This window comes from Callorhinus ursinus, unplaced genomic scaffold, assembly GCF_003265705.2.
Source record: "Callorhinus ursinus isolate GAN/ISIS: 27379988/994484 unplaced genomic scaffold, GSC_fseal_2.0 scaffold8, whole genome shotgun sequence".
NCBI lineage: Eukaryota > Metazoa > Chordata > Mammalia > Carnivora > Otariidae > Callorhinus > Callorhinus ursinus.
This window is the reverse complement of record NW_027397070.1, coordinates 25,901,120-25,919,536: the sequence shown is the minus strand read 5'-3', so window position 1 is coordinate 25,919,536 and position 18,417 is coordinate 25,901,120. Positions and strand designations below refer to the sequence as shown.

Here is an 18,417-nt window from a genome sequence, read left to right as displayed (position 1 = left end):
ACTAATGTAGAGAGTAGCAACTTTCCACATATAATAAACTTTTTTAAAAATAAATCTCATGATTATAAAAGTAACTCATGTCATTGTAGGGAAATTGGAAAATACAAAAAGGAAGGAAGAAAAGGTGGTGTATAATGGAATATTATATATATATATATATAGAGAGAGAGAGAGAGACATACACACCACCTCTTCTTCATTCATGACATTTGGGCTCTTTCCATAGTTTGGCATCAAATTTTTGACTAATCAGGATATTCTGTTCAGTGACTAGACCAGTTAATTATGTTCACTGTAGAACAATTTTTAGATTATGCATATCACTGCTCCTTTACAAGTGTGAAGAAAAAGAGTTAGTGGTGCTATTTGTATTTTAAAGAAAGATAGGAAGCAAAAACAACAAAATGTTAACAGTGATTATCTCTGGGTGGTGGGGATTATGTGTGATTTGTTTCTTCTTTCGTCCTTTTTGCACCACCTTGGCCTTTGAGGCCCCACAGAATCTGGCTGTTGCCTGTCTGTCCTCTCACTGAGCCCACCCCTGTCCACCCTGCTGCCTTCTCCTGGATCACATCAGGCTCAAACCTACCTCAGGGCCCTTGCCTTTCTTTTCCCTCAGCTCAAGACCTCCAGATTTTCCCATGACAGCCTCTTGTCATGCAAGTCTCAGCTCAGGTGATAGCTCTTTGAGGAAGCTTTCCCTACCGACCCCCCCCAACACCCACAAGTCACTCCCTGTCACACACAGCACTTCTCACTCCTGAAAATCAGCTTATTGTGTACTCGTCTCCTGCCTGTCTTCCCAGTAAGTAGATACACTTCACAGGAAGTCAGGCCACAGCTTTTTTATTCCCTGTGGTATTCCCAGAACCTAGGAAAGTTCCGAGTACCTAACAGACACTTGAATAAAGACTTACTAAAGATGGAATGAATCTCCTGTGCAAATATCCCTGGCGTACACTATAAGCTATTATCTGTCATGTTCATCTTAGTGTGACTTGAATTTCATTCAGATTTTATTCCTTGGAATAGATTTGCTAAGAGAAAAGACCAGAAAAGTATTATATGTATTCCTCCGTTGTGCCTGAGAGGGGAGTGGGGAGGAAAGTGCTACATAACAAATGGGACATTGCCAAAGGAAGGAATTGGGTACAGCACAGGTAGGCTGGGGCCAGTTTAAAAAGAAAAGAATTCTCTTCGTTGTAGAAGCAATTTTTAGGTTATACGTATCACTGCCCCTTTATGATATGGAGAAATTAGAGTCAGCTGCTATAATACATCGTTTGTTGTAGTCTTCCACTACGAACTGTAATAATACAGAGAATAGTATCTTTCTAAGTAGAATGAACTTAAAAATTTGTTTTCCTGCTTTTAAAAAGTAGTTCATGTCATTGTAGGGAAATTAGCACAGAATAGGGAGGCTGGGTCCGGTAAAGACAAATGTCTGCTTCACAATTTTGGCATAGGCCTGCTGTTTCCAGGATGCTTTCACATTTTCATGGGAGTTTGTCTGGCTTGCATTTTTTGCATGGTCTCATGGCAGATGATTTGCATTCAGGAGCAGTCTGGAGATCCTAATACTGCCTCTCCTGCCCCTTTTCCTTTTTCCTTCTCTTACCCATAACTAAGGGCAAGATTTCTTGTTTTGTTTTCTTTTGTCTTTGTCTCCTGATTCTGCCACCCCTGGAATCAGGACTCCTCTGAGGAAAATTCAATAAGAGAAGCCCCTCAGCAATTCATCTCAAATTCCAAAGGAGTAAGAAGAAAGCAGGCCTAAGTCAATCTACCCCCATTATTCCTCATCAGCCAGAGGTGCCCCTTGAGACTCAGAGGTCATACCATCCCCTCCAGCCCAGACCACAGCGATGGGCTCCTAATTGGTCTTCCTGCCTCCTCTCTCTTCTGGAATGCCATCAAATAAATATTCTTAAAAGACTAGTAATGTGAAATGTACTGTCACAAAGCTTCCATAGTACCACACAAGCTACTTAAAGTAAGAAACTCCCATCCTGGCTGCAAGCCCATCCACATCTGGCCACAATCTTTCATTCCAAAGGCTGCACACCTCCAATCCATCTGCCTAGAGTTAGAAGATGTAGGATTGCGTCCCATTTCCTCTTCTTATAGGGTGTGTGACAATTGGGTAAGCCTCTGAGCCGCCATTTCCCTCAGCTCTAAGTGGAGGCAATGATGCCAAACTCAGAGAGCTGTTACGAGGATTTAAAAGGATGATGAGTGTGCAAGATCTTTCATGGAAGCCTTGTATGACTCTCAGATATTTTATAGCACATAGTTGCTCCACTCCACCCATGTGCCTTGCCTTGGCTCACCCTCTGCCGCCTCTCTATGTTTCCTAACTGCTCTCCCTTACCTTCAAGAAAGGAGCTTAGATCCTATCTCTCTATAAGTCTTCACTGACCATATCTGTGCACAAGACCTTTCTCTTCCCTGAATTCTTCCTACCCTAAAATTACTGTTCTGGGTCCTACCCTAGCATTTACCTTAGTCTGCTTAGCAATAGAAAAAGTGGGAAAAGGGAACATGTATTTGTTGAGTCCTCGCTAGCTGCTGGGTACTTTGCAATGATTATCTTACTTAATCTAATCTTCTCAACAACCCTAGGCAATAGGCAGTATCAACCCCATTATTTAAAAATGGGAAAACTCAGAGAAGGGAAATAGTATTCTAAAATCATAAGTGGTTAGTGGCAGAAGCCAAATTTGAACCCAAATCTGTCTGGCTCCATAGCCCATGCTCTTTTTTCCACTGTGTCATGCTGCCTTCCTATTTTGAGTAATGAAATTGATTCCAAAGTGACTTAATGGAAATCCCTGCCATTACTTTATATCCACCATTAATTTCCTATCTCCTCAACTAGACAGGAAGCTTCTTGAGAGTAAGGACCCATGCCTTCCATTATATTTGTATGTCTCACACCACCTACACTTTCTTATTTAACAGGAACGTTCAGGGTTATGGCACTCCACTGGTAATAAAAAGAGTTAATGGCCATTCAGTGCTTACTCTGTCCTAGGCGCTATTATAGATGTTTTTCATATACTAATATATTTAGTTATCACAGTAATCTGGAATAAATTATTTATTACCCCCATTTTATAGATGAGGCAATTAGAGCATTAAAAGCAATTAATCTGAGGTTATACAGCTGATAAATGACAGCCCTGGAAATCAAACCCAGGAAGTCTGACACCAGAGCTATGGTTCGTAAAGACAGCACGATAATACAGGACTCCTCTACTTCTAAACCATAAAGGTACCTATTAAACTGAGATTTCATGACATTTTAAATTAAATTCCAAACTTAAAAATATTGGAAGATTCCCCACTTTTAATAATAGAAGAATCATTACAAACCAGACCTTTTACCCAAGACAACTAGAAAAGCTGGAAAAAAATATATATATATATTTTGAAAAAAGTATTTTAAAAACCTTTCTGTGAAGGTGTCAGAGACCTGCCAAGGCATCTTGAATGGTCTAGATCCCCGAGAGAAAGGAATGTCAGAGAGGTGAAAGTGACATTCAAGGCCGCTTTTCGCCTTGAGACACAGCTTGCAAGTCAGGAGAAAGCAAAAAGTAGAGGCAAAAGAACAGAAAAGGAAACAGATGACACAAACAGAAAAGAAAAAAGAAAGTAGATTTAAACCTAAATATATCATAATTTCATTAAGTTAAATAGACTACTGTAGTTAATAGACAAAGCTTGTTGGAAATGAAAACAAAACCCTACTATATGCTGCTGACAAGAGATATGCATTAAATACAAGAATTCAGAAAAGTTTAGAGTCAAAGGATAGAAAATTATATATTATGCAAACACTATTCAAAACAAAGATATATTAATATCAGGCACAAAGTTGACTTTAAGTCAAGAAGCATTATTAATCAAAAAAGGATATTTCATAATGAAAAAAGGTGTCCAAAATCAATTTACAAGGAAGATATAAAATTACATTATTACTCGATGTATGCTTTACACATGTATAACATATGCTCAAAAAAGCTAAAGCAAAAATTGACAGAACTAGGATAGAAATAAACAACTCCACAATCATGGCAAGGTATTTTAATACCCTTCCCTGTGTAACAGATAAAACAACCAGTCAAAAAATCAGTGCAAATATAGAAGAATTGAACGGCATGATTAACAATCTTTACCTAATTGATATATATAAGAACGCTGCACCAAAAACAGAACATATTCTTTCCAAGCATATGGAACATATGCCAAAATTGACCATAATGTTGGGACATAAAGCAAGTCTGAACAAATTTCAAAAACTGAAATCCTACAGAGAGAAATCTCAGATCATGGTAGAATTAAGCTAGAAGTCAACAGCAAACATAATCAAATCCCCAAATGTATAGAAATTACAAAATATACTTTTAAATAACCCAATAGGTCAAAGAGGTCATAATATTATAAAATATTTTGAACTGAATTATTGTTAAAATGCATTTGAAAACTGGTGGGATCCATCTGAAGAGTGGCTTCTGTAAGAGTATGCCTTCATGCATAAATTAGAAAAGAGGAAATACTGAAAATAAATTATCCACGTACCATCTCTAGAAATTTTTTAAATAATAAATTGAATCTAAAGAAAATAGAAGGGAATAATAAAGGTAAGAACAGATAATAAAACTGAAAGCATTCAATATAGATAATCAACAAAGTCTGAGTTGGTTCTTTGAAGAGACTAATAAAATTAATTCTGGCTGTAAATGTTGGCTGTCCCCCTTCTCCTTAGCTTTGGACAAAAGAAGCCATTGCCGTCAAAGTTATGTCACCCTCCCTCAAACTATTCTCTAACCCTGCAGATGGCAGAAACAACCACCAACCCCCTACAGTTGACTCAAGGCTTAGAGTCCCATGTGGATCAGACCAAAGCTACACTTTACCAGAAGTCACATCTTGTTCTGCTCTTTCCCCATCCCTATGCTACAACCCTCTTTCAAATGACCTTGCAGGTTTTGCCTTTAGAGCACTCTCAATAAATCACGCACATCAAGTCCTTGCCATGGGCTCTGCTTATAGGAGAACCTGACCTAAAACTAAAATTAAAACCTTAATCAATCAAAATAAACTTATAAATACCATGTTCATAAATCAGAAGATTCAATATTAAAAAGGTATCAATTTCCCCAAATTATATATAGACCTAAGGCAATTCCAATCAAAATCCTGGGAAGTTTTTTGTAGAAATTGATGAGTATATACCAAAATATACATCAAAATACAAAAGATCAAGAATAGTCAAGACAAATCTTGAGTAAGAAGAACAAAGCTGAAGAACTTACACAGACATATATATAAACATATTATAAAGCTACAGTAATTAGGGGTGCCTGGGTAGCTCAGTTGGTTGAGCACCTCTTGATTTCAGCTCAGGTTGTGATCTCTGGGTAGTGAGATGGAACCCCACTTTGGGCTGCACACTGAGTGTGGAGCCTACTTGGGATTCTCTCTCTCTCTCTCTCTCTCTCTCTCTCTCTCCCCCTCTCCCCCTCCCTCCATTCACCCTCAATCTCTCTTAAAAAAAAAAGCTATAGTAATTAGTAATTAGGAGATACAGTATTCATATGAGAATGGACAGATAGATAAGGGAAAGAAATGGGAATCTACTAACAGACCCATATACATTAAGCCCTGATATATTCAAACACTAGCACTGCAGAATTGGTAGGAAAGGTTTGTTTAGTAAATGGTACTAGACCAAAACTGGATATCCATATGGACTTCTACCTCCTACATACAAAAATCCATACCTGTAGATTATAGCTCTAAATGTAAAAGATAAAACAATTTCTATAAGATAGCATAGAAGGGTATCTTCATAATCTTTGGTACCCAGAGTTTTATTAAACAGGACACTTTTCTTAAAAATACTAACCATGAAAAAAGTAATTGATAAACTGGCCCACATTAAATCTAGGACTATCTCTTCATCATAAGATATCATTAAGGGAGTAAAAAGGCAAAATGAGAGAATATACTTGCAATACAAATAATTTTCTAATGACTCATCCTATGAAAAACTACAAATAAAAAAAGACAAAAGGAAGAACAAGTATCTCACAAGAGATATCTAAATGACTAATAAACATGAAAAAAATGCCCAGCTTCATTAGTCATAAGGGAAATACAAATTAAAACCACAATGAGATATCCATATGAGGGTAAGGATGTGAAGCAATTGGAACTCTCAGACACAACAGGTGGGAGAGTAAAATGGTTAAGTCACTTTGGAAAACTGTTTGGCACTCTAATCACTAAAGCTAAACATATGCATATCTTACTATCCAGCAATTTCATTCCTAGGGTATACTCCGGTGAAATATGTACGTTTGCAGGATACATGTTCAAGAACATTCATAACAGCAGTGTTATTAATTACCCCAAACAGACAGCAACTCAAATGTCCATAAACAATAGGTCAATAAATTGTATATTTATACAATGAAATACTATATAGCAATGAAAATGATCAAACTACAACTATACCTCTTGTGTAAAATCCCACAAATATATGTTCGTTGAAAAACACAACACATCCTACATAATTCTACTAATTATATAAAGTTCAAAAACAAAATTATATTGCTTAGAGATGCACACATAGATGGTAACACTATAAAGGAAAGCATGGATATGATTATCATAAAACTCAGTCTAAGGATTACATCTAAGGTGAGGCTTATTGAATTGGGAAGTGACATGCAGGAGACTTCTAGGGGGCTAGTGATGCTAATTTCTGGACTTAAATGCTAGTTAAATGGATGTGTTCATAATTATTTGTTAAATCATATATTTTCCTATTATGTTAAATTTCAAAATTAGAATTTCAAAATAGAAACCAAAGTACATGGATTGTACCTGATTTATTCCTACAAGTTAGTGAATTTATTAGTAATTACTTAGAGTAATATAATAGATGCTCAATTAGTGGCTATCTTAAAATGAAGATTTAATTGTCTAAAACCAATTGAAAGTGTTTCATTATCTCAAATTACTCAGCACTCAGTATTTTCTATTGTACAGGGGATTTCTGTATTGAGGTGGAGTTTATAGTACAGGCATTATTCTAGATTATGTGGTTCTGTGAATTAGCTGTCCTGGGAAGTGATGAGCTACCTTCTCCTGAAATAGTTAAGCAAATTCAGAAAGTTTTGTGATGATTTATTATAAAAAAAAAAGATTCCAAAAGTAGGCAGTTGTATTAAAGTACCCTTAAAATACCTTCTAACATTAATCAACAATTTAAAATTTTGGGTCGTGTATCCCCTCTGAGAATCCTATCTCTTTCTCTGGCTCATTGGCTAACATTTATATGGAGGTTATGTCTATAAGCAGTTGAGCATTAGGCATGGGATAAAGTTAGGATAATCTACACAACAGATAAAAAAAACTAGATCTTGCTGCCCAATTCTTTAAACTTTATCTTCTTGGAAAGATTGTCGTCTCTACTTGGGATACTGTGTAAAACCCTTTGGCAGCTTCCTTGAATTCTCTAAAGCCTTTTTTTTTATCATAAAATAATGATAAATATATGGCTGACAATCATAGGGTTAAAAATGATGTATGAGAGGCATGTTTTCACTTTAAAAGGGAAAAATAATAAACTAAAGTAAATCAAGTCTATTTAAAAAAGTACATGATAAAAGGTACAGTTAAAGGAAGAGGTGGAAAAAAAGCTTTGGCTCTTAATAAGCCACTATCTCAACCTATTAGAAGAAATAAAAGAACTGCAAAATCCAAAAGCCATCGTGTCCTCCCTTCAGTAGCAACTGGCTAATGACCTGCCTCAGGTTAGAATAACTTAGAAACATATAATTCTGGTTAAGAAAAGGAAAACGGTTAATAAGCATAAGTCTGTGGAAATAGCCTACATTTTCACATTTTATGAAGATGATTCAGAGACTCACCTTTAACAAGGGATAATTAATACTTGCAACCCATATGTTGGTAAATGGAGCCTCCAGGATAATAGCATCAACTGGGAATCCTTGAAAACAATAAAAAAGAAATAACTCTGCTATCATATTTAAATACTACCTTTCCTAAATAAGGAGTCCTCAAGGTCCTGTACATGAACTACCTGAACCAAAGTTATTTGCGAAGCTTGTTAATAATGCAAATTCCTGGACTCTGCACTAGACTTGAATCAGAGTCTCGGGGTGGGGGGGAGTGCATTTTTAATGGGCATCCCCACCCCAAGAGATTTCTATGCACATGATTGTTGAAAATCACTACCTTCTAGGACACAGCCAGGTTTTCATGACTTGGATAATTTAAGAAGGCAAAGTACTATAGGAAGGGACAGTGTTCTGCAGCCCATGGTTAGGAATGGACCAGAAGCTGACTAGGTTGTTTTGGCCAACACTTCCTCTAAGAACAATTAGAAAATGCGTGTCAGATGGGGATATGTATTTGTATATGTACACAGTAGTCCCCCTTTATCTGCAGTTTCAGTTATGTGCAGTCAAGAGCAGTCCAGAAGCACATAATCCTGCTTCTGTCATATTGTCAGGTCAGTAGTAGCCTAACACTACATCTCAATGCCCACATCATTCACCTCACTTCCTCATCATGGAGACATTTTATCATCACACATCATCACAAGAAGAACGGTGAGTACAGTACAATATGATGTTTTAAGAGACACCCCCGTCACATAACTTTTATTATGTTGTTATAATTGTCCTATTTTAGTATGTTATTATTAATCTCTTACTGTGCCTAATTGATAAATTAGACTTTATCATAGGTATATACACATAGGAAAAACACAGTATATATAGGGCTTGGTATTATCCGTGGTTTCAGGCATCCACTATAGGTCTTGGAACATATCCCTCATGGATAAGGGAGGACTACTGTATGTATATGTATATGTTTGAAGGCATCTGAGGGCTACTAAATCCGCGAGATTTTGAGAGCCAATACCAAAAGAAAAAAATCCACAAGAGTTTGAGATGCTTTTCCCCTCAAAACAGCTGAAAACCTGAAAGCAACAGTGGTGGCTGCTCTTAGAGGCTTAGAACTAGACAGAACTTTCAGCAGTCCCACAGGACCAAAAGGGCAAAAATTAGAGGTCAGAATCTGACAAGAAGGAGAACTCTAATAAATTTCTCAGGCTTTTTGTGACTTCAAAAGACTACACCCTGGGAGTAATGGTGAACTAAAACCGGACCAGCCCTCATAAATACTAAAGCCCAGCTTCAAATCAGCTCAATTTCTGATTGGATTAAGGTGATCTCCCCCCTATTTTAACTTCTTTTCAGGAGAAAAGTAACTTTTGTCTGGAAGAAGATAATATTATCCCTAACCCTCAAATTATCTCTACAATTTCCATAAACAATATCTAGCATTTAATCAAAAATAACTAGACATACAAAACTAAACTAAAATAGGCCAAAAATACAAAAAACAAACAAAAAATCAAATAATGGAAATAGATCAACAAGGATCTAGATATTGGCATTATTCTATATGGACTTTAAAATAATGTGTAAATAACCAATTGTACTATAGTAAAATACTTGTTAAAATTTTAATATTTAATAAAATTTGATATTACGTAGTGAACTGTGTAATATGTCAAAAGAAAATATTTAAACTAAAGCACAAGGAGAAAAATGTCTGGAAAACCCAGGAAAGAACATTGGAGACATACAGGACATGGGAAAAGACCTAAAAAAAATACATATAATTATAGTCCCAGGGGGAGAGAAGATGAAAAATGGGGTAGGCACAATATTTGAAGATAAATGACCAATTTTCCAAGATGGATGAATATCAAGCTAGAGTTATTATGGTACTATGAACCCCAAGCAGGATAACTACTAAGAAACCCACACCTAGGAAAATCACAGTAAAAATGCTGACAAACAAAGACAAAAAGAAAATCTCAAAAACAGCCAGAAGAAAAAGTAATTATTTTCAAAGGAGCAGCAGGAAGACTGGAAGCTGACTTCCCAATGGAACAGTGAAAGCCAGAACAAAATGAACGTCTTCAAAGTGTTGAAATAAAATAACTGCCAACCAAGAATTCTATGCCCAATGAAAATATCCTTCAAAAACAAAGATAAAGGTATTTTCAGGCCAAAACTGAGGGAATTCTTCACCACAGACAGGCAGAACAAATATCCCAAATGGAAGCACAGAAATGCAAGAAGTAATAAAAGGCAAAGAAAAGGGTAAATCTAGATATTGACTATATAATATAAGAGCAATAATGTTTTATGGAGTATATAATATAGAGAAAATTAAAATACATAATAGCAAGAGTTCAAAGTCAGAGATGTAAATGGAATTTAAGTGTCCTAAGGTCACTGCATTATCCAAGAAGTGAAGTATTCATTTATGTGGGAATTTAGGTTAAATAATACAGCACCGTCAACACTATGCAGGAAGTGTGCCCAGGGAGCTATGAGAGCTAGAGGAGCAGGAAATAATGTCAGCTTTATTTCCATAATTAATTAAGACTGTGGATAGCATGTGACTTGCTTTAACATGTTCACATAACTCACCCTGACCAGTATCGACAAGCTTAAGATACAACTCAAGAGATGACAAGCTTTTCATGTACATCACTATCACCTTGTCCTATTCACAGAGATGCTAATTCATCAAAACAGCTAGGATCCAGGAAACCTGTGTTTATAACAAGTGCCAGGGAACCTGAGACAGGTAATGCTCAGAACACTTTGGGAAACACGGACATAAATGTCATGGAAGACGGGCAGCTGAAAGCAAGGTCCTGCTTGTTACTTCATAAAGGATGTTTTCCTCTGCCATAATCCAAATTACTCCACGGGAACATTTACTTCAGGAGAAGGGCTTTTTCAAGGGGAATTTTAACTCTTGCTGAGTATTTATTTTTAATTTCATGGCCTTGAAAGGCAACTGTTGTTTTATATTAAATAGAAAAAAGAAAGTTTATTACACGATCAGAGGCTGTCTGAGGTCGGGGGGGCTTAGGTATCTCTGTGTTCAGAGTGTGCACAACGTTCCGCAGGCTCTCTTTCCTTCACCACTGCGAGCCAAGACATGCCACATGGAGGCATTTTACATTACCTTTCTCTTCTAGTGCTTTTGCAGCATTTGTTGCAACTCTGTAAAGCAATGAAAATTAGTACATATGTAAAGCAGGGACTTAACAGGTAAACAGTACAAAATGCAACATCTGATATGAGCACCTGATGAAAGCGCTGGGGCCCTCTGGTAGGACCAGATGTACAACTTTGCATAGGACTTCAAGGGGTTCCACGGGCCAAAATCCCTTTAATACTCTCAAGGAGTATTGGAATGGGCTTCAGTGTCCTAGATAACCACAGAGCTACACCCTCACCCTCCCTTGCATTACAACAGGCTCGCCGAGATGGCACTGGCTCTAACCACGTATGGGATGTGAGGGAAACCAGAGCTCCGCCTCCTAGCTCAGTGTTCCCTCCTCTGCTCATGGCTGCCTCTGATGACACTAAAGCCCCAAGGACTCCCCACCCCCAAGAAGCCATCTTCAGACCCCACTTACCCTGTACCCAGAGAGTGGCCCCAGAGACACACAGGCGTGGTACCACTTCTCGCCTTGGTCCACTCATAGACACAAACAGCATCTGCGGTCAGCCCCTCCTCTGTGGGCTCACCTGTAGAGTCCCCGTACCCTGGTGGTAAGGAAAGGTGGGCACAGTATCACTACCTCCAAAATGAGGGCCATCAAAAGCCCTCCTGCTTCCTGAAAAGTCTTTATATACTGCTCTTAACATACCTCTGTAGTCCACAGACAGGACATGAAAGCCACCATCGCTCAGCATCTAGATGACAAAGGAGAGGTTATCTTAATTAGAAGGTGTAAACCGAAACGGTGGTGTAACCGCCTCAACACTTGCATAATTTTCATTGTGATGGCTTCCTCGGCAGGGAATAGATGAAATCTGCTGTTTGACCTCAAACATGAGAAGGTCAGGCTCAAGGGGAAAGAAGGGAGGCAGGCGGCAGAGCAGGTCAGAGAGCCTGGCCACACCCTTGCTCTGCCCCTGGCTGTGTGGCCTTGAGCCACCCAACGTCTGACTACGTAAACAGGATTCTGAAAAGTGAAAAACAACAGTAGCACCTTCAGGACTGTTGGAAGATGACATGAGATGAAAGTACTGAAGTACCTCGGTGCAAAGTAAATGTCCGTTTTAAGAATTCCCTTGAGAACAGAAGGTCTACACAGAGTTGTAGTAGAGGCAGTCAAATAATGGGAAGATATTTATATTAAATGTGAACAGATAAAGAGTTAATATCAATCAAAAAGAGATCACTCGATTATATGAAACCACTGCCATGCCCCATGTGGATAAATAAGGAAGGAATATGACAGCATCATTTCAAACGGAATGAATTACAATGACAGACGAAGAGAGAAAATGGGGACAAAAATGTACTGCGCAGATACCTTTAAAACTTTATTTAATCCTCACAATAGTCCCTAAAGGTAGGTATTATCCCCGTCTTATAGATAAAGAAATTGAGTCCTGAGGGTTTAAGTAACTCGTTCTTGGTCACCCAGACAGCTAGAGGGAGAACCAAGACTCACCCCTCCGGGGCGCCTGGGTGGCTCAGTCGTTAAGCGGCTGCCTTCGGCTCAGGTCATGATCCCAGAGTCCTGGGATCAAGTCCCACATCAGACTCCCTGCTCAGCGGGAAGCCTGCTCTCCCTCTCCCACTCCCCCTGCTTGTGTTCCTGCTCTCGCTATCTGTCTCTGTCAAATAAATAAATAAAATCTTTAAAAAAAAAAATTAAAAAAAAATAAATAAAATAAATAAATAAATAAAAAAGACTCACCCCTCGGTCTGCTGTCCAAACACTGTGCTCCCCCTGCCACAGCACAGACGTGGGGAGCTGAGTCTCACCAGAAATCTTTCAATACAAATTCAACTAATACTGAGGAACTAAAGGAAACTTTTTAATATCTATTTAAACGGCACTGCCTCCAAAACAGAGATCCAGGACACAGAGCAGTTAAGCGCCCCGGGAGGTGGGAACGTCTGTGCGTCGTTGTGGTGCTGTGGACGGAAGGACCACTTGGTGAAACAACTTGAGAACAGATCTGACTCCTAAGTTAGAATTTATCTCTAAGGAAAAAGTCCAAAAAAAGAATAAACTCGATGCTTCAGGTTTTCTCTAGCAACATTATTGAGATGATTTTGGCGGGGGGGGGGGGGACTTGTATCTAGTAACAGTGGAATAGTTAAATAAACAATTGTCTACAAATATAATGGAGAAGGATCACCTTTTAAATCTGTTACTGTGGTAACTACGGAAAACCATGGAAGAATGTTTACAGCATAGTAAGTACATAATATAGCATTAAGTAAAAGAGCAACAACATAAAATTACATATAGATATAATCACATAAAAGCTTTACATAAAGACGACGAGGTGGGATTACAAAATGAAAACAGCCGTATTGGATGACTGAAGTGATGAATAAATGGAATGAACGAGAAACAGAGAGGATGTGGAGGAAGAAAGGAAAGATGAAGGGGGGAAGGACAACATAATAGCAAAGACTTGGTTTTTCAGGGAAATCACCCTTCCAAAGAAGAGAACAAAGGCCTGAGGAAGTCTGGTCAGGCTGGGAGATGATGACTATGGCACGGGGTATCCAGAATCCGCCTGGAGGAAGAAGTCTTATCATACCTTCCCTTACCATGCCAACTACCACAGGGATGACCTGGCTCCTTTTCACACCTACACCTATGATTCTTTTCCTTTCTGTGCACACAGGGGCTATAATTCAGCTTTGCCGAGGGTGGGAGAGGAAAAAAAGAATAAAAAAAAACAACACATGGTCTCATGGACGTCAGCCTCACCACCATCCCACGTAGGAAGTGCAGACAGTGAGGTGCAGGGTAGAAAGCAAACCTAAAAATTAATAGACATTATCATCCCAGGCAGAACAGCATCTAGCCCACCACCCACCAGAGTTGGCTCCGAGAAGACCGTGAGGAAAGGGAGGAGCAGACTGGAGAGGGGCTTCCTGTCTGAACAAGGGAGGGAGGACGAAGGAGGGGCTGGCCCTCCTGGGCCTGGCAGGACGCGGGTCCCCACTCAGGCTGTTACACCAGGGAAGGGCTCTGAGGTGGGAGCTGGTCTGTGGGAGGCGACAGCAGGTCCTCGGTCAAAAATTGGACAAGAAGCCTGGTCACCTGAGGGAGAGATTACCCAACTGGGGTGTGGGAGAAGATAAACAGACAGCCCTACCAACTGTGAGTCAGCCACGGCTGCATCTCCCTGCCCACGCGGGGGCCGCCCCAACAAACTGCAGTCGTGTAGCAGGCTAGCAAGAAGAGTGTGGCTGCCATCCCACGCGCAAAACCTTCCATGGGGCTGAAGCCAGAGCCTGAAGGACTCTAACAGCAGACGTTCTATGTATTTATCCTCTACCACAAAAAAAAGAGGCTGTTTCTCACGGGAGTAACTTTCACATTTAATATACCCTCACAACCCTTCCCCCCCAGCCCTCAGGAAAAGCAGATAAAGAGGGTCTTGAACTCCACCTGGTGATGAAGGCAATGTATTTATGAAAGTGTTTTGGGAGTCAGAGATGTTCGCTTCTGTTTTAAAGCCCTGTGGTCACTGCAGGAAGAGAAATCCACGTGTGGGACTTTGAGTCCCAGACTCCAAACCCACCCTTGGGAGCTCTCAGTAGATACCCTTGCTGAGGGCTGAGGAAGATCTAGGGCTGTAGCCCAGAAGAGAAAAAACAGAGACATAAAACTGGTACCTTGAGGCCCCTTCAGACATACCTTTACTAGCTCAAGTCTGTGAGGAGCTGCCCTGTGGAAGAGGTTAAAACAAAGAGCAAGAATTAGGAATTACAATGACAAATTCAATAAAAATCACTATCATGCTTCTAGCATCTGATCTCATGCCTTTGTTTTTCAGGTTAGAGAAATAAATAACTGGGAGAAAGGGAAATGGTTTTTGGTGTCATAGCCCACTTGGCTGTGTCAGGGGGAGTAGTGGATGGCTCCCCACTGCTGTTGCACTCCTCTGCATGAGCACTGGATGCCCAGATGGTTAGTGCTTCTCAACAGAGGCATGTGATGAATTACTGATAATCCACCTCCTCTCACTGCTACACAGCAAAACTAATTTCTGAGAATACTTTTAGAAGCTAAAGGAAAATCAGCTCCAGAAAGTGGTTTTTCAGAACAAAGGATGATGCAGTCATGTTCACTAAACCAAGACCTGCCTGTACCCTGTTCACTGCCATTAAATACAAGATGAAGTGAGGGAGACTCACAGCGCTGGAGGTACAAGAAAGGCTTTTTCCCAAAATAACCATATCATCTACTCTCTATTAACCACGCTAATAAAGGAGAGACAAGGATGATTGAAAAGGCAGAGGATTCTTTTGAAAACCATTTGAATTTTGTCTTAGAGCCAAGTGTCTTAAACTTTAGTGGGTCATGAAGCCCTTCGAACGTATGATTAAAGCTATGGACCCACTTCCCAGAAAAATGTATCCACACGTGACATTTTTAGTACAATTTTGGGAGGAGGTTCATGGACCCTCTGGGGTTTCTCTGGGTGCCAAGTCTGGAAGCACTGTTCTCAGCAAGGCTCCTATAACCTCCCACTTGGCCTCCTTTCGGCTCAGTACTGCTGCTAGCCAGCTGAGAGTTTTGCAGTGGACAGGAGGAAGCTGTGGCTGACCGCACAGCCAGTCAATCTGGGACCACAGCAGATCCGCACAGGGGGACAGACACGAATGGGTGGGCCGGATAATCCTTTAAATACATACACTGTAACACCATGCCCAAGTTTGCACAATCAGAACAATGTTCAACAATGTTGAAAAAGGTTGAATTTGGGGGCGCCTGGGTGGCTCCGTTGGTTAGGCGACTGCCTTCAGCTCAGGTCATGATCCTGGAGTCCCGGGATCGAGTCCTGCATCGGGCTCCCTGCTCCTCGGGGAGTCTGCTTCTCCCTCGGACCTTCCCCTCTCTCATGCTCTCTCTCTCAAATAAATAAATAAAAATCTTTAAAAAAATAATTAAAAAAGAAAAGAAAGAAAAAGGTTGAATTTCATGGGAAATCTTCATCATTCACTCTAAAATGGACACCTTCAGAAAGGCCCTAGTGCAAAGGCAAGCCTTGAGAAAGCCATCAACACAGAAAAAGACAATGAGAAAAAGAGACATAGGCAAGGGAGCCAAGGGGCAGATTCCAGAGCTCATCACTTAGTTTGCAACATCCCTCCAGACACAGAGCTGGGTCTGTGGGTCCCTGAGGCACATCACCCCTCCCCCAGCCCGAAGCGCTGCAGTCTCAGCTGATGATCATCACCCACCATAATGACAGGCCCACTGGGAAGCCCTGGCAGCACATCAAAGGGGCTCAGGACTTCAGGGAGGCATTCTTGATGGCAAAGCAAGGTTGGAACAACAGAGAGTGGACTGAGGCATCAGGCTTCTAGACCAGAATCACTCAGATGGTCCCCAGTACGGACGGTCGGAATTCCAGATGATCTCTCATAGGGAGTCCATACATTTGATTAATAGGATTCATGCTAAATCAAGGAATCCCCACGTACTTCTGTGAGAGGACCACGGATAAGGAAATTGCTCTTCCTTCTCCCCATATCTCAGGCCTGTCCCCTTTCCCGTCATCCATGGGCTCAGTTCAGCATTTCAGGCACTCTTTGGGAGTAAAGGAACCACTGCCTTCTTGGAAATCAACAACCAAATTTTGGAAGTTAGTCTCCCTTTCAGTGAAAGATCGACATGAGTCTACATACAGAATATATAGATTTTTTTTTAAGAGAAGCCTGTTGCCAGAACACCCTCAAATTTCAACAAAGGAAAAAAATATATATGTGGAGGCACACTTACAGAGTCGAAAACTCTGGAAAGCTCTGCCTTTCCTTCCCCTGCCCCCCACCCCAGGCTGAAAGGCTCCCTCTCTTTTTAAACAACAACAACAAAAAATCCAAGCGAAGGCACTGACCTGTGTTCTGCGCTGCCGTGAAGATAAACAATAATTGGGTTGCCGTCATGAAGGGCTGCTTCATACCAGCCACGGTCCTTCTCCTTAGCATCTTCCCCCCGGCAGCTGGGAACCGTGTGCCTGAAGGGCAAGGAAACGTTTTAACAAACATACAGAGAGAATTCACTTTCCTTGCCAAAGTCTGAAACCCTCCTCAGGTCAAAGACATATATTTATATAATGTATAAATATCCATTACATATTTATATATGTGTGTGTGTGTATATCTATCTATCTGTCTAAATTTCTATCTGAGTAATATATGCACATGGTAAAAATTAAAATATAATACCACAAACATCTTACAGTGACAAGCACTACTTCTCTACTCCCCTCCCCCATGCACAGAAACGACCCCTTTTAACCACTGACTGTTCTAGTCCTTCTGACTCCTATATCCACTAATCTTCCAGGACTGCAATTCTTAGGTGCAGTCCATTGAAATGCAGTCCATTGGATGGAAACAAGTAAAAGGCAATAGGTATTTGCCACCTGCTATTGGTTTAGCTGAAGAAACAAACTGAAAGAATTTAAAGAGAGAGCAGTTTAGATGGGAGAAAAGAACTTAAATATGAAACTAAGCTATTCTACTCAAGAAACCAGTGACCTTGTGGAGTTAAACACCTGCCCGAGCTCCAGTCCCTCCACCTGTTAAACCAGTGAGTGAGCCCCGAAGATACAAACACTTCCATATGACATGTCACAAGGAGACCTGGAGAACTGGCCACGATATAATAAATCTTCAGGCTTCTCAACCCTTTAGGGGCAGAAAGTCTGACATCAAACCCCAGGGCCTCTGGACTGAGAGGACTGGCACCCCTGCCAGCTACATAAGCCAGGGCAAGAGCAACGGACAAAAAGATTTTCAAATTCCAACACCGTTAGCTGAATTGTACTGTGCAGATTAGGAAGAAGTTATGTGAATTCATATTGGTTCCTAAACATTCTATGATCACATGTTTAAAGTCAGGGAGGAAATATAAAACAGGACACTGGGAAATTGGCAGCCAAGAACAAGAAGTAGAACCAAACAGAAAAAAATGTTGACGGTAGCATAGCAAAAAAGACAATAGCTCACAATTTTGACAATTGAGTGTCTTTTCTGTGCTGTGCCAAGCACTGTGCTAAGCAGTGAAAACCCACTAACGAAAGAAAGAAAGAAGAAAAAAAGAAAGAAGGAAGGAAGTGAAAGAAAGAAAGAAAGAAAGAAAGGAAGGAAGAAAGAAAAAGAGAAAGAAAGAAAGAAAGAAAGAAAGAAAGAAAGAAAGAAAGAAAGAAAGAAAGAAAAGAAAGAAAGAAAAAGAAAGAAAGAAAGAAAAAGAAAGAAAGAAAGAAAGAAAGAAAGAAAGAAAGA

The 18,417-nt window shown here is 40.0% G+C and overlaps 2 protein-coding genes across 22 annotated transcripts in view; one reads left to right on the top strand and one right to left on the bottom strand.

Moving 5' to 3' along the window:
* The window catches only part of PYGL (glycogen phosphorylase L), a 101,379-nt gene that overhangs the window by 44,411 nt on the left and 38,551 nt on the right, over window positions 1-18,417 (top strand). Inside the window, exons 21-22 of one of the 20 annotated variants that reach the window (XM_025870072.2) lie at window positions 10,637-10,710; window positions 14,958-14,977. The exons of 9 other annotated variants lie outside the window; for them this stretch is intronic. In XM_025870072.2, coding sequence (XP_025725857.1) covers window positions 10,637-10,710; window positions 14,958-14,962 — 79 coding nt within the window. In that variant the 3' untranslated portion in view covers window positions 14,963-14,977. Of the gene's footprint in view, window positions 1-1,693; window positions 1,937-4,838; window positions 4,888-10,636; window positions 10,963-12,523; window positions 12,559-13,007; window positions 13,142-13,592; window positions 14,937-14,957; window positions 14,986-18,417 lie in introns of those variants that run through there. 10 more of the 20 variants (XM_025870063.2, XM_025870065.2, XM_025870071.2 and 7 more) reach the window with 10 other exon arrangements.
* Window positions 1-18,417, bottom strand: part of ABHD12B (abhydrolase domain containing 12B) — a 49,508-nt gene that overhangs the window by 24,215 nt on the left and 6,876 nt on the right. For both annotated transcript variants that reach the window (XM_073895214.1, XM_073895215.1), the window contains exons 4-9: window positions 17,025-17,144; window positions 14,819-14,849; window positions 11,789-11,834; window positions 11,555-11,684; window positions 11,098-11,135; window positions 7,944-8,023 (exon numbers count right to left, since the gene is read on the bottom strand). In XM_073895214.1, coding sequence (XP_073751315.1) covers window positions 7,944-8,023; window positions 11,098-11,135; window positions 11,555-11,684; window positions 11,789-11,834; window positions 14,819-14,849; window positions 17,025-17,144 — 445 coding nt within the window. The remainder of the gene's footprint in view (window positions 1-7,943; window positions 8,024-11,097; window positions 11,136-11,554; window positions 11,685-11,788; window positions 11,835-14,818; window positions 14,850-17,024; window positions 17,145-18,417) is intronic.